This window comes from Gymnoscopelus braueri (genome assembly GCF_963280865.1).
Source record: "Gymnoscopelus braueri genome assembly, chromosome: 4".
In the NCBI taxonomy this organism is placed as follows: Eukaryota; Metazoa; Chordata; class Actinopteri; order Myctophiformes; family Myctophidae; genus Gymnoscopelus; species Gymnoscopelus braueri.
In genome coordinates, this window is record NC_137605.1 from 29,982,196 (window position 1) to 30,009,716 (window position 27,521).

General features: G+C 37.7%; 2 protein-coding genes across 2 annotated transcripts; both read right to left on the bottom strand.

Annotated features, from left to right (window-relative positions):
• Positions 1-6,337: 6,337 nt before the first annotated feature.
• LOC308084052 (uncharacterized protein) lies at positions 6,338-9,555 on the bottom strand. Its single transcript, XM_080426526.1, has 5 exons — positions 9,384-9,555; positions 9,112-9,213; positions 8,103-8,159; positions 6,877-7,077; positions 6,338-6,750 (listed from the first exon to the last, which is right to left on the bottom strand). Exons 1-5 carry the CDS (start codon positions 9,549-9,551, stop codon positions 6,664-6,666), a joined length of 615 nt encoding a protein of 204 aa, XP_080282652.1. The 5' UTR covers positions 9,552-9,555; the 3' UTR covers positions 6,338-6,663.
• A 13,292-nt stretch (positions 9,556-22,847) lies between these two features.
• LOC308083550 (1-phosphatidylinositol phosphodiesterase-like) lies at positions 22,848-25,016 on the bottom strand (the record flags this gene model as incomplete). The annotated part of the gene is made up of 2 exons (XM_080425864.1): positions 22,848-23,697; positions 24,922-25,016. The coding sequence occupies 2 exons, from the start codon at positions 25,014-25,016 to the stop codon at positions 22,848-22,850; spliced, it is 945 nt and encodes a 314-aa protein (XP_080281990.1).
• Positions 25,017-27,521: the final 2,505 nt, after the last annotated feature.

Genomic DNA, 27,521 nt, shown 5'->3' on the forward strand with positions numbered 1-27,521 from the left:
AAATTCCGCACTGCATATGGTTTTGATCTAGTAACCATCTGGCAACTTGTGATATGTCAACTTGAGATTGATATTGCTTTGGTGAAAGCCTTAAACTGAATTTATGTTCCAGTTGTTTGAAATCAAATCTACTATTAGAGCACGTTATTAAAATATAGTGTCTGGCTTAGTATGCAGAACAGGAGATGACAAAAGCAAATAAAGTTCAGTGTGTGGAAGTGTGCATGACAGCATGCAAGCATGCTGTGCGTGTGCGTGTGAGTGTGCGCGCGTGTGTGTGCATGTGTGCGTGCGTGCGTGCGTGCGTGCGTGTGTGCGTGCGTGCGTGCGTGCGTGTGACCCACACACACACGCACGTACGCACGCACGCACGCAGCCACGCACGCACGCACACACACACACACACACACACACACACACACACCTGCGTGTTCACATATTCACGCATGAACAAGCACTATTTTCTGATTAACCATAGATTAGTGGTCCAAAATCATTATCTTTAAGTCTCCTGAGAGACTTAAATAATTAATTTTCCCAAAGCATTTAAAGTGCTCCAGTGTCTTACATCATCAGACTAGGTGTGTTTGCCACACAAGCCAAATGATCTTCTGATCAAGAGATTGACATGCTTGCTATGGCTGACTATACTAGTTTATGTTGATTATGTCTGATAGCTTTCCTCTGCACAGGGATTTAACAGAGAAAGCTGATCAGCCAGATTCAGTGGATTTGTATTGCACTACGCCATTGCCTCTAGTGTTAGCTCTTGTTAGCCTAATAATGTTATCTGAACACAGTGATTTGTCAATGAGAGCTTTCACATTTGCTGCCCTAGCCTGGAAACAGTCGAATATGCCAGAGTGAAATCATTTACGTAGTAATTAGTCTGGTGGTTTCCAGGATATCGTTACCCATCCCCTTCCACTGACTGCCTGCATCTTCCACCTCTCTACCCCATATTATTATTATTATTATTATTATTATTATTATTATTATTATTATTATTATTATTATTATTATTATTATTATTATTATTATTATTATTATTATTGCATTTTATTGCATTTTAATGTACAAAATGTGATGTATATAAATTAAGTTTGTTTGTACTGTACTTGTTTGGTACAGTACAGGACTTATCTGTACAGACATTTGAACAGAATTGCAGACTTGATTGTACAAACATGCAGATGTAGACCAGAGCATAGGAACTGGGCCGTTGTAAGTGATCTGAAGAAGTATGCTAGGAAGCATAGCACAACCAAATGGCATGAAGGAACATTTGAATGACTCCTTAGTAAATGTCGGATGGATGGAGACATACTGGAGACCAATGGTGGTCCAGAGAGTCATCACAGCATCTGATTGATTAAGTTTAACCACTTGAACCCAGCAAGCCTATTCTGGGGGGAACATTTGCCAAAGAGATTTGGTGACGGAAAAAAACGCTCCAACTACAGTTGTAACTCAGGTCGTTTTACTCAGATTTTTTTTTTTTTATCGTATTTAATTGTTTTAATTTTCAAAAAAATATATTAAAAATAAATGAAAAAAGCAATCGAAAAAACACGGCCCCCTCGCGTATTAGGAGGGCAGGGTGAGTCACCAGAACCAAGGACGGGTGTTTTTGATGAATATAACATGTTGAAAATTGAGTTTTAAGTTATAATGGGTTTGTATAGGAAGGGGGCGTGTCTGATAAAATGAATATCAAATATCTAAATAATGAATCAAGCAACTTAAAAACTGTCTGGGGGGCTCACAAAAGCCTGGGTATAAGATAAAATGACACAAAGTTTTTTTGAAAGTGAAATATCCCTTTAAGTGGTTTATCTTTATCCATGTTTCTGCCTTCACCTCCAGGGTGTCCTTATCCTAAATAAGATCATATAACCCTGAAGTCTATAGTCATTTTCAGCCAATTAAACTTGCAGGCAGAAGGTTTTCCACTGTGATTTCAATTTATCTTTGTGTGTCCTCCATCCTCATGGGCCCTCTGAGGCCACCCTCTGCCTCTTGCAGGTGGAGCCATGTGGGCTGACCATATAAAACTAGTGAATAGGCAAAGAGATGCTTTTAATCAGACCAGAATTACTCTTCCATGAATATGATTTGGCCACACAGTCCTGCATTGAGCCCGGCCCATCAGGTGACCTTAGGAACGCAGAAAAACATCACGAGGCAACGAAAAGTTTCAGCCGCCATGCAGGGATACATTGTGCTCCAACTCGCCACCTCTCCGTAACCCTTAATTCGGTCTCAATGGAAATAACATTCATTTTGTCCCTGAAAAAAGTGGGCACAAATCTTTATCAGGTGGTGGGCTCCAGCAATTTGCTGGCTGCATCACAAGGGCCTGACGCTCACCGCTGGGAGGAGCTGAGCATAGGAAGGGTTTCTGAGATGTATCATGTGCTCTGGACACTGGATTTATTACAAATTAGATGGTAGGAATATAATTTATTTGGTTCTGAACAGGAGGAACCTGACGGCGTCCATTGATGCTTGAAGGAATTGAGGCAAGGGATCACTGGAGATGCCTCGGAGAAAACTCAATAAAGTGAATTAGTTGCCAAGCTCCTCCTCTGGCCTCCAAACATCAAAACATGTTCAGGGACAACCATTAAGTCATTTAGCTCACAGTAGATTCTTCCCATGCCATTTGATGTTTGGAAGTTCTGCCAGCGTTGCTGGACGCTGGTAGGCTGGTGATGATGAAGAAGATAGATTGGCGGAAAGATGAGACATTCAATAACTTTTTTGATTTTAAAGCATTAAGTATTTGCTTGTACTTACAAGACAAACAAATAATGATAGGTTTGTTTGTTTGTTTGTTTGTTTGTTTGTTTGTTTGTTTGTTTGTTTGTTTGTTTGTTTGTTTGTTTGTTTGTTTATTTGTTTTTAACTTTTTGGGATATCCCAGGGGACCTACAGGAAAAAGCAATCTGTTTCAAGAACATAACACTGTTTTGTCTGCATGGATTATACAACAGACATAATTTCTTCCATTTCCCCAAACCAACCAAAACCTTTCAAAACCACGTACTGCCACTTAATACAGACTAGAAGAAAATCTTCAGAGAATGAAAATGTTGACTTTGGCCTTTTTGTTTTTTGTGAACAGAGAAATGGAATTTGTGAGACCTTGAAAATGGTAAGCTCTTTGGACTTTTAATCTGCTCTCAGATAACGTCTGCACCATTCATATTGGTGCTGTCTTCCATTGGTTGCTCTTTGCATACCAGTTTTTGTGCAAGACCCGACAAGCATATTTGGCACTACCATCAGACTACACGCAACGGAATTCTATACAATGGAATTTTCTAGTTTCTGTCACCATGAGCTGTTGTCACTCATACATTTCAAACTTTCTACCTTTCAAATACTGAGTAAACGGTGTCCTCATTCTTGCTCCACTGTGCTGTAGTAACAAAAACAGTTTCCAGGACAACTATATTCAGGTAACTATCTCCACTTCTCCACTCAGTTATGATTAAAAGGCTGAAGCTATTAATTTGTAAATGTCCTGTGGGTAACAAGCAGTACGTGGAGTCAGGACACTGCACCTGCATTTTCAAGTCACTATCTCCAGCCTTAAGACAAATAACCAGTTCTCTCTGAAGAGATCACTAACACAGACACACAACAGAATTTTAAACATTCTGCACACCCTCTCTGGCAGTACATGATTAACTACTGTATAGGTAACATATATAGGCAGTGGGACAATTGTAACTTAAAGGTTAGAGAAGCAGGTACCAGACTATACATTTGCTGTTGTGAGTCTGCAGGAAAGGACTGGGAAAATCATCATGAGAAATGTTTGACAATCTGCTAAATACTCTGGCTATACTGGACACAGCCTTGAGTTCACTGGTGTGAATTTGTAGGAATTCAAAGCTTGGGGTAAAAAAAAAGAGAAGAAAAGAGCATGCAAACTTGGGCAACCCTCTCTAGATAAATAAATGTCGTAAGAGATACAGGTTTCCCATTCAGGACTGATACTGCATGGAAAACACAGACATACCTGTGGTTAATTTAAGCCTTGCCTTTGAGCCGCTCTACCTGCTTTTGTTACTGCATTGTGCTACAGAAATTCTGACTGCATGAACAAGTCTAAGTGAAGCACCTGTTGCAGACATTGGATTAATATTACAATAGTAGAGCTTTGTTTTTAATATGCACAATGTTTGGCAGGTGCATGCCTGTTTGTTGCATATTAACTGAACAATCACACTGGAGTTTCCAAGACAAATATCTCACATAAACAAAAGCCCCCACATACAATACAGTTTGTAATGTTTGTCTGAAATTATAACTACATTAATATTAATAATAGGCACCAAGACATTGGTATGAGTCACTTGTTGCCTTGCCTGGGTACACAGGCTTTTTTGTTTTATCTTGTTGCCGAACAGGAAGCTGTTGGGTCTGTTGAGAGAGATAACTTGATATAAGGCCCCATGTGTCATGTTTTTGCTCTTTTTCAGCATGTTAAGTGGTATTTCAATCATATACTGTATTCCTGTCTACAGGCTACAGTACTGTTACCAAAACAAATATTTCATATTTTGAAAGGTTAATATTTTGCAATACAGAATGTATTTACTTATACTGTATAATCCCAAACATTTAACTTCTCATTGTTTTTCCGTCCGTCTGTTCAAGCAAGATATCTCAAAAGCTACTGGCTGGATTGCCATGGAATTTCCTGTGCACCTTCATGCACTTAAGAGGATTATACAGTATCTATACTGTAAGTAAGGTTTCAAATTGGATTGGACTGAAAATCGGCCCAAAATTTGGAGATGACTGATGTCATAGTACTGATATCATGGATGACTGACATCATAGAATGGCCACATTTGTCGTCTGAGATCCATGGAAGCCATGCTGTCTTGTTCTTTTGTCAGTATGATATTTAGAGTAGATCTGGCCAACTGTGTTCTGATCATGTATGTAATTCCGCTCTTGTTTGTATAATGAGAAAATAAATTACGTGAATAATTATACAAAAAAGCCTAAAGAATGTCTTCATTGCTTACGGTAGTGCTAACTTTCAAGATCAAGGGATGTCTGGAGGGCTCAGCCAGTAAGAATGTCAACCATAATGCAATAACTGCAACCTCCGTGGGATGATTCCTGGCCATCGACCTGCATTGCATTTAATTGCTGTTTCTTTTCTGTCTCTTTCCACTGACCACTGTCCTATCCAAATAAATCAATTGCATTAACATAATCTTAGAAACACACTTGAGTTCAAGGACACATTCAAAGAATGTGTATGCTTGCAGTCAGTCTAATAATCCTAGCAAAAGTGATAGTGATCTATCTACAAAAGCTTGTACAAGTAAATAAATAATTTAGACTTAATTAGATCCTACAGTGTAGGTAAAACACAAGGGCCTGAATAGTTTTGATTGTACATTTTTGAATGCATGAATGACACCTAGTGGCAAGCTTTAGAAAGAAGTACAAGTTTTTTGTATTATTATTTTGTTGTACTTTTAAATCACTGTGGATGGCTCACTGTGTATATAGGCTACATGCTGATAATATTAGTATATATGTGGCCACGTGAGAGCTAGGGAATTTTCCACATGAGCAATGCCACATGATCATGATCACCTAATGAACTATTGTGGGATTCTGACTGTGAATACATGTTAACCACTTATGTGTGAGCTTGTAGATCTGCTTTTAAAAAGAAATTGAAAATTGGATTGACATTTAATGTTTTGCCTATAATGACATAGGGATCCAAAATAGGGATGCCAGGGGTGGTTAGTTATGCTCTCCTTTTTAAATCTTAGCATTTAAATTCATTTCAGCCTTGAAGGGGATAGGAAAGAATAACTTTTTTGAGGCTGCAAAAGTGGGGGTAACCCAGTGTTGAATGGAGGTTTTCATATTTCCTGGACTCAATGTATGAACTCTATATAGCCAAATATCCTCTTTTTCATTTTATGACTGTATTCTATGAAGCACTTATATACATCTAATTTAATACGATAATTAAGAATGAGTGCTAAAAAGCAACACATTTTTAATAACAAATGTCAGATCTTTCATGTGCTTGCGTAAGTGTAAATATAAGGTTACATTTTTACACTGAGTTATATCAACACCCAGGATTTTATGGTGTATTGTCAATAGAACAACAAACAGCAACCTTTCAAAATTCTACAAAAACGTACAAAATGTAATATTTAGGTTAAATATTGTTAATGTGATGTCATAGTAGTTGTCAGTCCCTCTGGGGCAGTTAGCGATTAATTGACTTTGACATCAAACAGTGAAGCTGGTTAAAGGGTCCTCGTGGCTGGTTCACTGCTATACATTGTAGTATTGAAAAACTATGTTGTAAATCATGGCAACATAACAGAATTAAAGTATACAACATGATTCTTTATTCTCTTTTTTTAAGATAAATGATAAAATACAGAGATTAAAACAAACGGGCAGGTGAGACGAATGAATAAATAACATAATTATTTGGATACTAATTAACAGCAAAACTCAGCATGGAGAAAAAATACCAGAAAAAAAGGATGACCACAAGGGAACTAAAAAGCTCTGATGCATTTTTTGCTGGAAGCTGCTTTAGTGGAAACACAATTCCATTGCTTATATTTGTATGTGTTCAAGGAACGCAAAATATCACTGTAGGCTTGTTGGAAGTGGAATTTGACATAGGTCTTTCTCAACAGAGCCTCCAGGGAATTCCTTCAATAATGACTTTTCCTCCTGGATGGATAGAAAAGAGTAGCACAGCGCAAATTATTAATCAATTAACTCCTACCTAATACCAACAAGACATTATTATATGATATCAATATAGTAAATTAATATTATAACTCTCTATTGTCACACCTCTATTTCCTCATTTCTCTGGTGGCTCATAGTCATAGCCTCCATGGCAACGGCAGCAGCAGAAGTGTTGACTAAAATCTGGAGCACAGCGAGGAAAATCATGACAATAGCCAGGACGCCTTCTAGGTTGGTGATGTACAGCCCTATGCCAGTGAGGGCTACAGCGGCAGCCACTAGGTTCATGACTGCACTAAGGGTAGTCTGAAGACAAACACAGTCCAATCATTTATGTCATAGGGGCAATCTTTTTTTATTTCAGTAAAAGTATCAATACCACATAGAATTGGAAAAAAATAATCATTTGAAAATAGCAGATCTACAAGCTCACACGTTGCACTGCAACACGTTGTGAGCTTGTAGATCTGCTATTTTCAAAAGATTTGTACAGTATATAGTATAGTATAGGGCTGAATTGCTTAATGCATGTTTTGTAATTGGAAAACTACACTGCAACAAGTAACTAAAATGTTTTAATGATTGTAGTGGAGTAAAAAGTACAATATTTGCCTCTGAGATGTAGTGGAGTAGAGGTACACAAATAATCAAAAATGGAAATACCCCAGTAAAGTAAAAGTACCTCAGAATTGTACTTAAGTACAGTAAGTAAATATACTTAGTTACTTTCCAACACTGGACTCAATCTCAATTTGGAATGTGTAATAGAAAATACTAATTCTGTATAACCATATATATTATGTAAACCACATGTTATCTACAATATCCAGCTTGGTTGTGTAGCTGAACCCTTGTATATGTGTGCCAGAATGATAACCATTCTTTTTAGCCAATGACCGAAGAATATGCCTATTTGTTGTAAGCTACACCTGTACTATATGTGTATAACGGACCATAATGATGTTTAGCAATTACAACAGGATTTTATAATCTGTGTATTGTACATTGTGACCTGTTCTCTTGAGAGCTCAGAATAACTGAACTTTGTATCATTCCATTTTGTACAATTTGTTGGTTACTAACACTGCTAAAAGCATAGTATTTGCTCTGTACAACCTACAACTGTATGTAGTGAATTGGCCTTGAATGGCAAGGCTTTAGTGTAGTTACCTGAGTTATGCAAATATTAGTCATGGTTGCTATAGACCCTTTTTACAGCAGCAGAGTCAACCATGGATTTTGCTTATGCTCTGAATCAAGCACTTTGCAGCCAAGAGCCCAAATCCAAAATCCAGCATAAGTGAAACTCAGAGAGCTGGATTTATACTCACCAAACATCGATGAGGGCATTCTCCTGCAAGGATACTCAACATGCCAGATGTAATGAACTGAATTTGAACAAAATAACAGGTGTTGGATATTGCAAAGTCTGTGTACCATGCATGCTCTCTTTAAAAGAATAACATAAGAACGTATGCATATGAATTGTCTGTCACATTGAATGTTGTATTTATTTGTTTAGTTTTCCTTTAGAATATTCTGTTTCATTTGTTAAAATATGCAATTACTGGGGGAGTCTAATCTTGCTGCCAGTATTCTGTTTTGTTTTTGTTTTCACACAATATCCATTGAGATGCTGAATTTGCACACACAACCTCACTAATGCTCTCATAAGATAGCACAATTGACATCTACTTTGTCTGTGTCTCAGAGAAGGACTGTCGACAGTTCAGAAACCAGCCTGCGAGTGACATAATCTGTAAGCAGGTTTAGACGTTTTAGATACGTTTTTTTTTTAATGAATGCAAGAACAATAGCAGTTTAACTTATATTTCAGCATTCTAACTTATCAGTAAGATAAATACTTTAGTTTCTATTAGTTTGGAATCCCCACCGATTATGTAATTGGTAGGCAGGTTTCTGAACTGTCCATGTATTGTTTATTTTATTGACCTCTGGTCCTGACTTGTGAGCCAAGTTGTAATGAGTGAACCAATCTGACTACTATTATGATTTTCAGTAATTGTTATTAAATACTGAAAGGGCCTACAGTATACCAATGAGTCCATTAATTTAGTTATTACTATTAGGAGTACTATTGGTATTATTATCCTTGTGTAACCTAAACTACCACAGGTTTGTTAAACTCAAGTTGCTGACTGCACTGATATGACGTAGAGATGGTAACAATTATTATGCAATGATTGCCACAACTTAATAATACACAAAGCAGAATTATAAGTGATATAGCACCCTTGTACTAATACAAATACTAATACTTTTATTTGGGATGCCTCTTACTGTAGCTAATATTTTATCTGATATATTTGGATATCTCACCACAAAGCCAAGGCCACTTATTTCGAACGTTGAATTGTTCTGATTGTGTTGCAGTAACGCCATGCATAAAAGGCCCAGTGTGCCCTGCAACATCTGCATACCCTACAGAGAGAAACAGAACTATTAATTAACATCTCAAAAGCTTTTTCAAAATAAGGGTCAAATAAGAAATGATAATGAATAACATGATTAACACAACCTTATGGTGACAAATACAGACAAAGTCTAATTTCTGCAACAACTAGTGTTCATGAATGAAATGTTTCACTTACTCCTAAAAGTCTCTGATATGGTTGGCTCAGATCCTGTTCAGGGCATTTCATTGGGTTTTTCAACACGTTCCATAGTATTTTAAAAAATCGAGGCCAATAATTGCTTGTTGTGTCAGAGGTCACCTGCACTATGACAACCCCTTGATCCTTGGTTATGGTCAGTGACATGCTGGTACTGCATAATAGTAATTTATACAAAAGAGAGAGAGAGAGAGCGGGGGGGGGGAGTGACAGGAGACATGTTATTTTCAAGCAGCAGCATGGGTTTTTCCTAACAAACATCTTTCATTACATCAAAGACAAATGGATTATTTTGACACATTCAAGACACTGTCTGGCCCACACTCTGCTGCAGCTAATAATCTGCACATCAGTGTTTCCCTACACTGTAACGTACACGAAAAGTTATATGTTTTCAAACTAAAAAGTATTCAGAACTTGAACTTTTTTAGTTAATTGTACTTCTATATATAGATTACCAAACTCAAAAGTTTTTTTTATCATAGTTTACTCAAATAATTGTAGTTGGTACTACATGTACTTTTTATTCATGATTAATTCAATATATTTATTATGTCAACTCAAATATTTTTGTGCTAAATGGCCAGAAACCAGAACCAGCCCAACACATTCTACGCTGAGCTTGATCGCCAGACCCCAAATTAGCTGTCTTTACGAACTTTTTCACAAATCAATAAGCAGAATCGAGTTATGTTAGAACAGAATCCTAACAACACACACTGTAAAACCCAATGCTCCCGAAAAAATATTTGGTTTATGTATTGAAAACTTGAAATATGTTAAAAGGTCCCTCTAACTTAAACATATCGAGTATTATTATTATTGCAGGACTGTGACATGGTTGATGAAACATTGCCTTGTTCTTTGCCTCTGTTAGGCTATTTTACCTGTTCAATTTGTCTCGCTTTACCAGACAATCGGTAAAGTAAACATTTAAATTCAATGTAGTCGGCCAAATGTAGGAGGACCTCCACTGAGTACCATACGCCCATTGCTTTGGAAATCAATCCTGGCTGATACCATCCCAATATGAAGGAACAAGAAATGGAACCACATGGAACCATTTGGTTGCATTTACATGTACTATACTCTCAAAGTAAAAATACCACTCAGGACTGTCAATGACCAAATTTGACCTGTATGGTAAAATACATGGGCTGTCCCTTCCCGGCTGAGCCCCTAATGTATTCAATCTTTGGTGATGCCCCTGAACAGGAGCCTACACTATATGAGATAAAAGAATGAATGAAGAATGAAGATGAAATCTTGAAGAACAACAACATTGTACTGTACCCAGACTACCTACCCTAATTAACTTCTTTATATAAATTATGAAACCTTTATTGATCCTTAATGATATAATAGTGTTTACTTAATGATATATTATTGTTGACCTCAATACTACTCTTGACATTAATAATTCACCCACAAAAGCTATATGGTTGGTATATTCTTTTCAATATAAAGAGAACATAAATGAACATTTTAAAAAACATTTGTTTTCTTGCGCAAATTATCTAAAATAACAAATTATAAATAATCTACCCCTCCTTCCTTGTCGGAATTCAACCCTCGGCTAAATTGTCTCCCCCTAAACATTGCCTAACCTGAACTCGGAGTTTAGCTAAGATTTACAAACCTCTATTGATCTGTTTTTATGACACCTTGAGAAATGCTTGATCATAAATATTATGACGCCTCATTAACTGTAGCATGAAGACGGTCTGACTGCATCAGTCCACAATGTGGCCTATATTTAAAAATCTAAATAAGTTATTTAATTGCACCGTTTTGATCACAAATCTGCAAATTCTGAAAAAGCATGAATAAATGTGCCCACCTGGTTTCAGCTCAAGTTGTTGAAGCCCAACTGTCAACTGAGATACTTCCTTAAGTGACACTTATGTGTCAGTTCCTGTCAGTTCCTGTAATTGTTTGTTTTTTATGAGGTGTGGGCGTGTTGTATCCTGGCAGGGCCGGTGCCCTCCATGACAACCATCTACAGTACACAATAAAATCCTCAGTGTTCATTTATGTACAAATGGAGTCCATTTGTCGAGTAATTAAACGCTAAGGATTTTACTGTGTATAATGTATCAGGGGTTAAGCAGAAATGCATCACCGCAACTTTTATACTTCAGCGATTCAAAAATAGCCGATCTACAAGCTCACAATGCGACACGTTGTGAGCTTGTAGATGAGCTATTTTGGATATTTTTTTGACAAAGTTTGAAAGAATTGGAAAAATTCTGAATGATTTAGAAATGCTTTAACACAAATCTTCTCTTCTGGGGGTCTGCGGCCAAATACATACATTTGGGGGTCCTTGACATGAAAAGGTTTGAGAAGCACTTGCTTCGAAATAGGCTATCTACAAGCTTACAACAAGCCACGCTGCGACGTGTTGTAAGCTTGTAGATAGCCTATTTTGGGTTATTCTTCAAACTAGCAATAGAATGCATGTTCAATCTTCCAGAAAATCCTAATCTCAGATATTTCATGAAAGCAAAGGTTAACCCTCTGGCGTCTGGCATTTTGTTTTAAAACAAACCCAAAAAAAATGTCAGGGCTGGTATAGCCGACTTGAGCGATCTGCAATTTCTTTAGCTGGTTGGCTTTATGGCAAAACACCATAATTGTTAATGAATCACAGCGCTAGTGTGAGGGGGTGCTCCTTTCCCGCTGTTTCACAAATCACATATTAGGCCTAACAAAATTATTTCAGTCGTGAGATTTTATTTTGCTTTAATCCATGAAATCAATTAGTGATCCAAAATTCATGCCCACATTGTGAATATTTCACTTTACTGAAGTATTATTTTCTTGAAAACACCCAGTGGAAAACATTACTACAAAAAACATGAATAATATTCATGCAGTGTGATTACTCTGCACAGGCCAAGACAGTCTATTTGCACAACACATCACATACACAAAGGAATTTGAAGAAATCCTTACAGCTTTACATGAGGCATAAAAAGGCATTTAAAACTAAATTAAGAACAGAAAGAATAAAGCAGAGAAATAAAAAAGAGGCATAAAAATAAAGGTCAAAGTGTAGTTAAGGTTTCAAAATCTCCACACCACACCGTCTATCAGTAATAAACTTGTCTTCTTCAGGAGTGTTGTATATTGGGCATTTGTATTTAAATTAAAAAGAATGAGACAGACAGACAGACAGACAGACAGACAGACAGACAGACAGACAGACAGACAGACAGACAGACAGACAGACAGACAGACAGACAGACAGACAGACAGACAGACAGACAGACAGACAGACAGACAGACAGACAGACAGACAGACAGACAGATAGATAGATAGATAGATAGATAGATAGATAGACTGGGAAATGTATTGCACAATGTTCCTGTTAAACAGCAAGATAGGAGACATATCTTTTATGCTGCAGAAATAGTGCCTGTTACCTCCTTCAATAATGGCTTGTAATACTCCACATCTTGAGCAACCTGTTGGTGTAGTATAAAGTTAGATAATTGCAAAAAAAAATACACTTGAACTATACTGTACGTATAGAAGACGACAGTACTATAAAACACTTATGGGACAGCCAGGCAGAATTTGTATCTTTGAATCTTTCATAATCATCAATAGACTTTCGGTTCCAGAAGGCATGTGACCTGAGACATGTCATATCATGAGTCTGTCTGTTCATACCTCTTCCCAATATGTCTCCTGTCCAATCAAAGCCTTGATCCCCAAGGCAGAAATGCTAATGTTGACAGACATCTGAATGACTGCTAAGACAATCAACAAAATGTCCAGGGTCATCAACAACCTCTGATGGCAGAGACACACAAAAAGTGTTATTTAAAAAAAAATGCCACAGTATGTATCCATTTGGACACAACAAAAAGTCAGCTGAAGTCATGTTTATCAAATATACAGTAAGTGAACCGGTCTGTAACAGGGTATAAAGAGCAGGCCTACCTATTGAGTGAGGAATTTAAGTTATTTTGTATCCTTTACAAATTACGATAAGATCAGATTTGTCTTTGAATTTGAACATTTATTTTGTTAGGTGTAGGTTAAAGTTTTGACATGGTGCCAAATTCAGAATCAAACTAGTTTCTCTAACTAATAATGGTAACAGCAATGGTGATGAACACTATTGACCAGTTCCTCATCCTCTTTTGATCAAGTCACATTTTTTAACACACTTACATCAGCGATGAGTGCCACCATCTTGCAGTTGTCCTGTATCTCAGGCCCGACACAGAACCCACTGGTAGAGGGACCTGTCAGGTCAATGGCATACAACGCAATGCCTACGATGGCAAAAATGCCTCCAATCAGATTTATGGCCACAGCGAGACCCACCTGAAATGAAATAATTAATTCGATGAATTACTTTCATCTAAAAAAAAACTGAATAGTGTATGTTACCTGAGATAGATTAGTGGTGGAAAAAGTACTCAAATGTTTTACTTAAGTAAAAGTATCAGTACTGCAACGTAGAAGTACTCTGTTACAAGTAAAAGTCTGGTGTTAAAAATGTACTTGAGTAAAAGTACAAAAGTGTTGGTATCCAAATGTACTTAAAGTATTGAAGTACTGAAATGTGACGCGATGCGACGCGTTGTGAGCTTGTAGATCGTCTATTTTCAAATAGCCTAGGTATAAAATAAGACTAAAGTGGTTAAAGGGCAAGACCACTTATTTTCAACATTGAACTATGTCTTTAATACACCTTAGAGCTGTTGTGTGGAAATAAGAAAAATGTCCCCCCCCCCCTCTATGTTCAATATTGAAAATGAGTGGTCTTCCCCTTTAATGTATGTTTTATAATGTAATAATTTATATCTGCAAAGTAACTAGTAACTAAAGTTTTCAAATAATTGTAGTGGAGTAAAAGTACAACAGTTGCCTCTGAGATGTAGTGGAGTAGAAGTAAAAGTATTGGAAATTGGAAATACTCAAGTACAATTACTTAAGTGCAGTACTTGAGTACATGTACTTAGTTACTTTCCACCACTGCCTGAGACATACATTCATTATTGTACCGACATCTATCTAATACTTCAACTGATTAATTAACCACTTAAACCTACTTAATTGACTGGAGTCCACCAGGGGTTTATACTTGGCCTCCTCCTGTTTTCACTATACACTAATTATCTTTGCCAAAAATAGCCGATCTACAAGTTCTTACATAACATGTTGCGTTGTGAGCTTGTTCTGAGCGTGTAATTGCAGGCAATCACTTTCTTGAGTGCAAAAGTAAGATGTATTATACTCCTGTGACAACACAGTAAAGTCCTCAGTGTTTAATCCTGTTGTAGCTTTTAGAGTGCACAACTGTAACCAAATGGACCCTTACAGGTCATTTGGTTGCATTTGTATACTCTCAGAGTTAAATGAACACTGAGGATCTTACTGTGTTGTATGATCATGTACTGTATGGTGGATAAATGGTAAAGAAATGAGTGCTGGGGAAAGATGACTAAAGGTACATTTTACTCACCTGACAGGGAGAAGGGAAAGCTCCAGCCAGAATGCACATGATTCCAGCAACAATGTACTAGAAGAAGGTCAAAATACAGTTAAAGTTATAAACAAATAGAGCATAATTGTTTAATACAGTACAGTAGTTACTTGAAGCATTATTACAATACTCTTGCATTGGGTATTGCCGGTGGAAATAGTAAGTAAGGGAACTATAGTAGCTTATAGCAAGTAGTTATTTTTTTCCAATAAACACTGGTGTTGCTCGGATCAAAGCTACAAGTTATATGTTTTCATTACACAGTAATACATCTGAAAGTGAAGACTGATGTGTTCAAGTGCTAATTGGATGGTCACTCTGATATACGACATATTGTTGCTGCCGAGCAACAATCATTTAAAGCAAATAGCTACCAAAATTCACATCCATGTTTGCTTAATGTTTGTATTGCAGGTTTGATGTAATGACTAATGACCTCATATTGTAGCCTACTGAGCTAAAGTTTAAAGAATTTATTAGCTGCAGTTAACAACTATTTTGAAGTAGCTGTAGCGTAGCTTAACTACTCAGTGGTATAGGTTTGCTGTATAGTTTTAGGCTTAACTATTTCCAGGATGGAGTAATTGCAGTACATTTTCAGAGTAGCTTCCCCAACACAGGCTATTTCATGGTATTACAATGGTTTAACACCACTGTAAAATATGTTTACCATCTACTACTGTCATTATCTACTAGCTATATCTGACATGTCATCTTATTATAAAATACAATTGCACCAAGGAATTAATACAGTCATTAAATAAATCATTTGAAAATTAGACATTTCATATGCTTGAAAATAAATAATAATATTAATAATAATAATACATATGCTTCCGTGGTAAAAAATTAAAGGGGTGTAAGTGAAATGTTTCTGTAAAGAAAAAAACAAACAAAAACAAAACACACAGCGTGTAGATCTGCTATTTTTGCCAAATGTTTTCCCCAGATTAGAGACGCAAGGCTTCAATATGGGATGATGACATACCACACCACCAAGCCAATACGGAGCTCCCAAATCAGTCACATCTCCCGTCTGTGTGCTTGTTCGTCCTGGTCCGAGACCAATGTTGACCAGGCCAATAATGATCTGTACAGCCTATTAAAGACAGAAAAGAAGAAAATCTACACAACGTTCAGGCATAAACAATTGTATATTTGAGGGGTTTTTTTTTCATATTGAGTTGTGTAGAATTTTCCAGATACAGTAATGATTTTGTGGCTGCATTTAAATGCAGGCAAATAATGAGTGCCTTTGAAATCAATGATGCTCACCCCAATAACTGCTGGAGCACTGGCCAGCAGATTCATCAGTGCCTGGGACACAGAGCAGCATGTTGGGTTGCTGCAACAAAGCTTCAACAACAGTTGACAGATTTGACGGCAATTGATTGTAGGTTTGGCTTTCACGCTGTACCTCTTCATCACCATTACTGACATCCTGATTCCTCCTTGTGACGTTAGCAACTGTGACACAAAAGCAACGCAGTTGAGTTTAAATTGACATCACAGTCACAGTGGCATCATATACCTTGTGAAGATACTGAATAAAAAACACACTATTAAAATAGTAACCAATTCCCTTTACAATGTCAGCTGCTGATGTTTTGAAGGATTACAATTTTTATTAGGGGTATGTGTCTAAAATGTATTTATTATTTCCCCAACATGAAATTCAGATTCTCTTTCGCTGAGGCTGAGGAGAAATGTTAAAAGAATTACAGAAGAATGTGGACTTTTCTCCTTGCACACTTCTTTCTTTGGCAAGTATCTGTGTTTACTTTATGTCTTAACATCCTTATGTCTGTTATCCAAAAGCTAACACAAAAAGAACAAAGACCACAAACTTGAACCTTACTTACTCCCAGCCTCTCTTTAATTTGTTTTATTATTTTCTCTTTCACTCTTTGCTATACACAATGCATGCAATGCATGGAAATGCCCCCCCCCCCCCCCTCACCAGCATCATGCACAAACACACAAATCACCCTAATAAATAACCTAATTTCCCTTAACTCACCATAACTCATAGCAGTTGTTTTGGTACACTTTATAAGTAATATCAGTCAAAACATCCAACCCAACCGAGGACATCCTGATAAAGTTCATTAATAAAGTGAATCTTTTCCAGAAGTCCCTGACAATATATCACTGGAATACTTGGAATGTGCAGAAAGCTTACCTCTACTGGTGAAATGGATGTTCACCTATAGGATAGGCGGGTCCTCTGGTACCAGTGACAGATGGTGGCGCAGCCACAGTTTCTGTTTCAGCAAGAATGAGGTGAGGTCATGCTCAGTTTTGATTTTGATGTGAAAGCACCTCCCACATAGTTCTTGAGCTCACCATAACAGATTACAAGATGTAAAGAAAAATCATAATAATAGAAATATTATTGTCTCTTTACAACTAACAACGAATACGTTGTTAGTTGTAAAGGATATAGCAGTAGCAAGTAACCACAATAATAATAGAAAGTTTATCAAGAAGCACATAGTTATATAATGCTTATAATTACAGTAGCAATAATGTTTGTATCCGGCCTCTTGCGGTCCTATGGTCATGAAATGTGAGTCATGACCGAAAGAACAAATTTTTTCACAAATTAAGTTACGATTGGATTAAAAGCTCAACAAAGCTGATAGCCATTTTTGTTTCGGTTAAAGTTTCAGCTGCTGTTTATATTTCCCAATCTGACTTCAGTGCCAGGACAGACTGAACAGTATAGAATGCAACATGTTCAGTCCCATGTCCAGTTTGCACACGCAGTATACTGGACTGTAGCGTTATGTATATCTAGTATACTGGACAGTACCATACTGTATGTTATACAGAACTGGACTGTATCATACTGTATGTTATGCAGATCTAGTACTCTGGACTATAATAGCATACTGTATGTTATACAGATATAAGTACACTGGACTGTAGCACACTGTATGATACAGATCTAAGTACACTGGACTGTCTGTGGCACACTGTATGATACAGATCTAAGTACACTGGACTGTAGCACACTGTATGATACAGATCTACAGTAAGTACACTGGACTGTTACATACTGCATGTTATGCAGATTAAATATCTTAACAATAATATTTTTTTTACAGCATACAAGAAAGACACACACTTATTCTGTACCCCCCCCCCCCCCCCCCCGCCAACCAAGCAAGATAGAGATGTAAGATGTGGGATAACACAACTCACCAGATGGAAACTTCTCTGCCAGAATACACATCAATCAATAAACTAGAGAAATGACAAAAAGGGTAAACATTCCTCTTCACTTGCAGATACAGTATAGTTTGCGGCCTAATCTGAGATCCTTTGGCCAAGAACACATTTTAGAGGTTGCTTACCAAACTCCCAAACGGCAGCCAACACATGTCCCGGGCCCACGGCCTGCAGTGACAACGATAGACCCAAGGCCTATGTTGAGTAAACCAACCATGATCTGCATAGTCTGTGAAACAATATTATTATTATTATTATTATTATTATTATTATTATTATTATTATTATTATTATTATTATTATTATCATTCTTATATATGTGTGTGTGTGTGTGTGTGTGTGTGTGTGTGTGTGTGTGTGTGTGTGTGTGTGTGTGTGTGTGTGAGTGTGTGTGTGTGTGTGTGTGTGTGTGTGTGTGTGTGTGTGTGTGTGTGTGTGTGTGTGTGTGTGTGTGTGTGTGTGTGTGTGTGTGTGTGTGTGTGTGTTTTAGCTTAATAATTCATACACAACAACAGTGCACGTCAAATAATATTTTTGGTTAAAGGCTCCATTGTACAACAACGTATAAATTAGAGAGGTGCCACTCACCCCCAGTGCTGTTAAAGTGCTGCCTTGCAGACTTTTTAGCCCAACAGAAACAGAGCAGCATACTGGGCTGTAGCATAGAGATCCCAGAATTTGGAACAGCGGAGGATAAGCACTTTTGGGGTTAGACTTCAAGGTAAAGATTGTCACTCCCTCAGCTTTGGTCATGGACACAGACATACCTAAAAAAAAAGAAAAAGAAAGGAAGTTCCTAAAAAGAAAGGAAGGAGCAGGAGCCCTTGGAGTGATGTTGTTTGTGAGAAATTGTGTATAATATCCAAAGAAACTAGAAAAGTGTGCTCCTCGGAGCACAGGTCTCCACCAGGCAAAACTTTGGAAGTCAGTCATAGCCAAAAGTTGACTCATACAGTTGACTCATACATCTTGATCACATGACCCTAGAGATAACGTGCACCGATTGGTGTGAGTTTTTATCCAAATCTGTAGGAGGAGTAGCAAAAAGTGTGTTTTGAAGAAAACACACTATGGCAGAAAATGTAATCTGGCACAAACAGGGCCTATAAGTTGCATCATGACCAAGGAATCCAGAGAAAAAAGTTTTCATTGTACAAGCTACAGTTTAAGAGTCATAGGCACAAACGTGAAGTGGGCTGCTGTAGCGCCACCATGAGGCCGATGTGAAAAATGTTGGGTGGAGATTCTTCCTTGGCTTACTGTGAGTGTGCGTGCAAAGTAATCGGGAGCTGCGTTTATGATTTGTGCCACTCCTGCAAAGTTTGGAAGGCAATCATAGTCAATTGGAATGGAATATGAGAAATCTGACAGATACGCCATGATCACATGACTATAGCGATAGTGTGTACCGATTTGCGTGACGTTTGGACAAACTCTGTGGCAAAATTCAACCTCTTGGTGGCGGTATACCAAGCTGATATGAAACATTTGTGGCAGAGGTTCTGCTCCGGCCTCCAAGGAGTGTGTGTGTGTGTGTGTGTGTGTGTGTGTGTGTGTGTGTGTGTGTGTGTGTGTGTGTGTGTGTGTGTGTGTGTGTGTGTGTGTGTGTGTGTGTGTGCACAGTTTCACGCTGATCTGTCCAACGGTGCAGCAGATTAGCTGCTCACAGACAGACGGACGGATGGCCACAAAGACTCAGGTGCGAACAGGGGCGAAAACATAGTCTCGGCCGAGACAATAAAATGAGCATCTACGAGGTGATTCATTTACAGCAGTCTAATAGTGCTGGTCATACCAGCACTTCACCTGGCATTTTTTCTTGATGATAGCAAGAGGTCTACAAAGGTGCAGCACATTTGAACTAATCATGAATAGGCCTATTCATGTTAGAAAAAGACCAACCTCCTGAGATACAGGGAAGGTGCACTAAAAGATTAATGATTTACAGCAAGGATTAACCACTTAAACCCTATACTTGGTTGAGCGGAATCGTTTGTGTTTTTGCTCTACATTAACTAACATTGCTGAAAATAGCCAATTTACAAGCTCTTGCGTTGTGAGCTTGTAGATCTGGTATTTTCTGCGACCGTTTCCTCAAAATAAGGATGCTGGGTTTTCATTCAAATCTCAAATGGTGAATAAAATTAATTACTCCTTGTGATAAACTTCCGTAATAAAAATAAAAGAATGTGTACACTGGATCACATGGCGTAACTTCCAACACTTTAAGTAAACAAAGCAAAAATTACCTGGACACCATTTTATGTGGCATATGCTGTTATGTGGTTATGCCCGTTGGGTGTTTGCCATGGTATTATGATGTAGACAAATTAAAAAATTATATTATTGATTTCATACAGTAACAGTTTGAACTACAATTTGCTCACTAATGATAATTAGTGAGCTGACCATCAATGTTTTAACATGTTTTTAATGATCAGGAACATTTACACTAGACAGGATCCATTCATTCAGTTTTTGCTATTCCAAATCGCCCAAGAGGGCTCAAACATTATCAACCCCAAACGTTGTCAATAAATAATAATAATTTACCCCAATGATATATCCACCATTTGATTAATGTGATTCATATTCTGACAAAACAAATGGGAATTAGCTAAATAATTTTATGTTGAACTAATTATTTACAATACATTATTACCTGAGCACAAATACAACCTTTTATTTGACCAAAGTTGAAAAATAGCCACAGTCTCTCTACCTGTTTAAGTGAAAGCCCTCTATAGGTCCTGTTGAAGCTCACTGTTGAAGCTGTTTTGTATTTTCATATTTACCTGGTAATAAGGAAGACAGTGGACCTTCCTGGTAGCACCTCCCCCTCCTTTATAGTGGGTTTACTGTATATAGTTAGATTTTTGATTTCTACTTGTTTATATGATGTTTTTGCATAGTAGTGTATTTGTCTGTCATTCAATGTTTCGATGAATTGAGTACAAAGGACCCCAACGGAAACATGCTTGTATTGAACTGCACTTCCCTGTGCTTGCAAACTGTTAATAAAGTATTCAAACAATCAATCAATCAATCAATCAATCAATCAATCAATCAATCAATCAATCAATCAATATATAGATATAGATATAGATATAGATATAGATATAGATATAGATATAGATATAGATATAGATATAGATATAGATATAGATAGATAGATAGATAGATATATATAGATATAGATATAGATATAGATATAGATATATACATTTTACAACAAAAAGTCATATGGCAAAAGCAGTAGAAATCATCACAACACAGTGTAATTGGAACATATTTATTGGTTGGTAGTCAACACAGTAAAATCCATTAACCACTTGAGCCCCAGTATCCATATTCTGGGAGAATATGGATGCTGGATGCTGTCGCAACGTGAGGTTGTGAGCTTGTATATTGGCTATTTTGTCATTTTTGACAAAAGAGATTTGGTGTAGACGGAGTGCAGTTGCTACTCGGTCTGTTTTACTAAGAATAGAATGAGGGTTTAAGTGGTTAAAAGGATTTAACTGTGTAAAAGTAGGGAAACTATATGGGGTTTGCCGTGTAGAAGTGCATATAGGAGTATGCTGTATATTTTAGTGCAGGGACTGCAGGCAGCCGCAGTGAGAAATGAACACAGCGGTTCCTGCAGGGAGTGCCAGCTTTTTATCTGATAAACTGTACAGAAGGCAAGGCAAGTTTATGTGTACACTAACATCCTGAGTGTTCATTTAAGTCTCAGAGTGTACAAATGTAACAAAATGGACCCACATTTGTAGAGTCTGAGTTACAAATAGATAAATTGACACTTAGGATTTTACTGTATAGGCTATATCACTTTTTAAACATGGTGCTTTACATAAGACCTGACCAACAATAATGTCCTCTTACGATGAAGAGTATTTATTTTAGGCTAAGGGGTGAGCGGCATCTTCCTCCAACAGTGGCTTTGTACTGCTCTGGATCCGGCAGAATGAGAGTGCAGAAAGTGCTTTTTTAGAAGGCGTGAACCAGGACATATTGAAATAAGTGATGTAACATAATAAATCATATATGGCAAACATCATGTTTACCACATTTCCATACTATAGCTTTAGCAACCTGCACCCATCTCCTTAAAAATGCAACACAAATTTGACTGTCAGTAAAATATCTAAAATAGTGTGGCAATAATACAAATATTGTTTCTAAAAAGCAAAAGAATGCTACATAGTACATACATAGCTCATTGCGTTACATGTCACTAGATTCCCATGGGCTCTATTCTAGGCCCCCTGCTGTCTCACAATAACCACAGGTTATTAAGAAATCAACCTTAACCCTCTCCTCCCTGATTAGCACAGAAAATTCACAAAAAAACATATGGCAAAGTCAAATTTGCTTATCTTAATTCCGATTGCAGTAAATATAAGTAATTAAGAAAAAAGGGAATAAATGTAATGATATTTTTAATGATGAATTGTACAGGGTATATAAATTCCAGGTAACGTTATCACATTATCACAAATCATCAGAGTGCACCATATAAACCAACAGCAGATAAGATTCAGACTTTGCATCAGACTTTAATTTAGTCAGGTATATCATGCTAATTTTTCATTACTAACCAGAGTGGCAAATGATTTAAGATTATTTCAAGGCACTAATAAAGCAGACTTTATTCAACAATACAACTCAGAACTGGGGGGCTTGCCACAATCTAATTAATTTAGTTTAAGGTATTTAGAGTGAGAATTGTCTGAATGAGGTCAACCCCAGGGAAGTCTGTGGCGATGACACCAAAGCATGGTTTTGGCTGATTTGGAAAGAACTGCCTCAGGTACTGATTTAGCCAGGGGTTAACCTTCTCTGCCACTCTTTTGGGAGTCAGAAACATGCCCCAGAATGTGCCCAGCCCAGTGCCACTAGAGTGTGTCAGAACCACATTAGCCCCACCGCAAGCCTCGGTGGCTTTGCCCAAGAGTTTAATAATTACGTTGTCCTTAGTTTTAACATCAGTAACCTTATTGTCAATTTTAGTACCAGTATCTATGAGTGGAATTCCTAGTGTGAAGGTGCTTTTCTGAACAAAGACAATTTTCCCCCTGACCTGGCCCATAGTAGGCATTCCACTGCTCACCCAAACATACTGGTCATTGCTAATGAGATTCTGGACCATTTGATTGACAGTGTTTTTACCGAAGAACTGTGGTGTGACCTGCAAAAGGACTGTTTCACTTCTGTACTCTGACAAAAAGGCACGGACAGTGTCCAGGAGCTCCTTGAGAGTGCTGTGCTGGTACATTATGCCATGCATTACATAGAGAGTGTCACCCAGAGCAAAGACTTTGACGTCCAAGTAGCGTATGCCAGCCCTCAGCTGGTCCTTCAAGGACAAGGCCTGGCACTCAGCCATCGGGCCTCCGTAAAATCCCATGCTGTCATGGGTTCCAGGGATGGTGATGAGAGAGAGAGGTCGAAAATCCTGAATGCCCGCCATCCAGGGAATGCTGTAGGATTCTGGGAGTTGAAGAGTTCCCTTATCATTGAAGAACTGTCCATTTCCATGGCACAAAACCCTGAAAGTTAAATTAATAAGGATACAGTAATAATGTAGAAATAAATAAATGTAATCAAAATTGAGAAACAGAGACATTGGGTGTCCTTTTTGTACTGTCAAAACATTTGGTGCAGCTACGGTACTCCAAGTTCTGTCAACTACATGACACAAACTTAAGGACTTATATAAACGTTCAAACCATACTTACACGAAAAACAGCAAGTGAAAAATGTTAAATGTTCTGCTGGTCTTCATTCTTGCGGAAAATTAGCAAACTGGAAGAAAAACAAAGTTGTGAGTTACACCATTAAATCTAAGCCAACAAATAACATTCTGGGTAGATGCTTACCATACATTATATAGGTAGACATGGTAACTTACCGTATAACCTTTAGAACTTCACAGGACACACAGTCAAATCATCAGGAGGCCAGGTAGTTACAGTGGCACACAAATGTGAGCTCCACCAAAATCCCTGCCTTATATATTTTAGTTATCTGAAAGATATCAGGCGTTGACTGAAAATATTTATCTCAAGATGTTGACTCTTGATATGAATTTAATTCAGGTTACCAGAGCGTATTTGCATTTCAGATTGCCTTGCCTATCCCTAGTTTGTGTTAGAAGGTGGATCACTTGGCCACATTAGATTAGATCCTTTATTGTTTTCTGTTTTGTGTTGTATTGTTTGGGAGGGGATTTTTGGCACAAAAAATTATCAAATCTTGCTTGTAGCCACACCAGCCTAACAAACAAATACTATTGACTCTTAACAGTTGCAAGATCAGTTAGTCATGCTCATGCTCTAAAATGGGAATGTTTTTACGTTGTGATTTGTTCTGCCTATAGCTACAGTAGATTGAAAGCTTGCTCATGTTTGAGAACTACAGTAGTAATAGATCACAGATGTTATTGATGTAGCATCACCTGTAATAGGTGGAGGTTGCTGTATCTGCAATCTTTATTTTTTTTATTTTTTTGCTGCTGCTCTACATTTTTACCCATTTACTCAAGTGTAATTTATCAATCAAGCCATTTTTTACATTTTGAAAGGATTCCAGGTATGCCTCAAACATCCCTACAATCTCCTAATTACATTATATCAAAACCATAAGGCTAAGGCTAATCAATACTATACATCTAATTGAAAAAACCTTTGAATTATTTTACCCCTTTTTCTCCCCAATTTAGTGGTTATGCCAATTAATTCCTCCCACTGCTTGCCACTGTACCACTGGCTCACCTGCCAGCCGGGAGGACGTCGAGCCTTCGTCCTATACTCCTCACGCTCAACATTCCCCGCTGACAGGCGGTGACCCAGCCCGTAGGAATACACATCACTCAAAAGTTAAAAGTCTCAAAAGTTAAGTTGCTGCATTTGATATAGTCTAGATTAGACCTCAGTAATCTAATCAATAAACATTATAATGTTCGTATTTTGATCATAAGAACCAATTAGCTACTGAATGTCAGTCTCAAGGTTTTCTTCAGAATATGTATGACACCGATTTACTATTACACTATTGCACTGCACATTAGGAGTCCACTAGGATAGTGGTTTCTCAAACTTGTTTATTTTCAAGGACCACCTTAACTCTGAGAGTGTTCCATTTGTACACTCTCAGAGTTACAGACCTGTAATGGTCATTTAGGGCTAGCTCTTTATGTGTTTCTGGTAATATTATTGTCCGCTCAAAATTCCATGTCCATGGCAAAAATAGAATTTTGACGAAAATGTCCACCACAAGCCAGCATGGCGATGACCCCTGGCCCTGTTCACTACAGTCATATGATTATAAAAAATAAAAAAAAAGACATTTTGCCAATTTGTCTCAATTACAAGGGCAGCCAGAAGCAGCAGCATGTATGTTTGTGAGAACAGTGAAGAAAATACAAATTTGTAAGTGATCATTTCCAAACATCACAATTTCACCCAAAAGCAGAAATAAGTGGCTTATTATCAGTGGTGGTGTAAAGTAACTAAATAGCCTACATTTACTCAAGTACTGCACTTAAGTACAATTTTGAGGTATTTTTTTACTTTACTGGAGTATCTCAGAGGCAAATATTGTGCTTTTTACTCCACTACAATTATTTGAAAACTGTAGTTAGTTAGTTTGATTTTGATTATTATTACAAAACATACCTTAACCACTTCAGCCCTACATTTCGGCCATTGGAAAATAGCAGATCTACAAGCTCACAATGCTTCTTTCAAATGATTTTTATACATTGTACTTTTTACTTTTGGTACTTTAAGTATATTTTGATACCAATATTTTTGTACTTTTACTCAAGTAAATTTAGAATTCCAGACTTTTACTTGTAACAGAGTATTTCTACATTTCTGCAGTATCGATACTTTTACTTAAGTAAAACATTTTAGTACTTTTTCCACCACTGGAAATAAGTGGCTTATGAAAAAAGGGCCTTTTGTGTGAAGATGTGGTCTTCTCTCATAACACTTCCAGGCCACTAGAGGCCAATAATGTGTCTGTCGGTTAAAAGTTGCCGCCTTGATCCGAGTTTTGTCGCTCTTGTCAGTGTCGTCATGGTCATGGTTGCCATGTCCGCTTATTATAAGCCACTTTGGGCTTCTTTTTCCTGTGAAGTTGGTTGGACATATTGGTAGTTGCGGGTTTTTTTAGGCTTGTTTCTAAAGTGTACTTGCTTACGGTATTTAGGGTTGCATACAGATTTTATAATTATTTAAACCTGTGGTTCTCAAATACGTTTATGAAAATGTATTGTGCCAGTGTTTTAATCCTGTCTGCGGACGATTCTGTCGAAGTTCCTTGTATTCCTCAATGAGCGGTAGTAACGGGGCGCATCTGGAGAAAACCGGAATTACACTCGATGTAAACAGGAAGTAAACCAGGGGGGAATGGCGTTCGGCCACAGACGGGATTAAAACACTTCTGTATTGAAAACTATGGATTAGTACATTGCACAAAGACTCCGGACCGATAGTTTAACATTTGGGGCAACCACCCACCTTATATTTTGCATTTGTACATGGGTTCGGAGAAATACTAGCTCCGACGGAACCTCTCCCTCCGCTGTATAGCTCCGAGATGAGGTTCCTCGTTTCCCGGTGCCGTTTGAGCAGGACATTGTCGCACATTATCCACTTTACATGTTTCTTACCCTTTTCTGCACATCGTACCCAAAAAGTAAAGGTTTTCTAAAACGCTCACAGATTTTTTAAGTTCTAGCTGGCAATAAAATCTATCCAACGAGTTGAAAAACGTATTTAACTCGCTCCTGTCCTCAGCCGGTTACATGTTTTTAAGACATTGCGCAAGAGTTGCGCCCGTAGAGATAACATTACTGATTCCCCTACTGGTCAAATGTTGAATTGCATCTTCTAATGCAAAATATTATGGAACCGGCTGAGGACAGAGGCGAATTAAATACTTTTTTCAACTCGTTGGATAGATTTTATTGCCAGCTAGAACTTAAAACATCTGTGAGCGTTTCCGAAAACCTTTACTTTTTGGATACGATGTGCAGAAAGGGGTAAGAAACCTGTAATGTGGAAAATGTGCGACAATGTCCTGCTCAAACGGCAACGGGAAATATAGGACCTCATCTCGGAGCTACATAGCGGAGGGAGAGGTTCTAAATGGGGCTAGAGAAATACAAGCTTTACTGGTGAAAGTCCGGGGCGCACTGGGGGGTAGTGGCTAAGACTCTCGCAGATATAAAAAATGTCAAAATCGATCAAATAAATCTACGATAGTCTTGATCTAAGGGTAAAAAATAGCCGATCGTGAGCTTGACGGTTTAAAGTGCTCATGTGGCCTAAGTAGCCCCTACGGAACCTCTCCCTCCGCTAAGTTG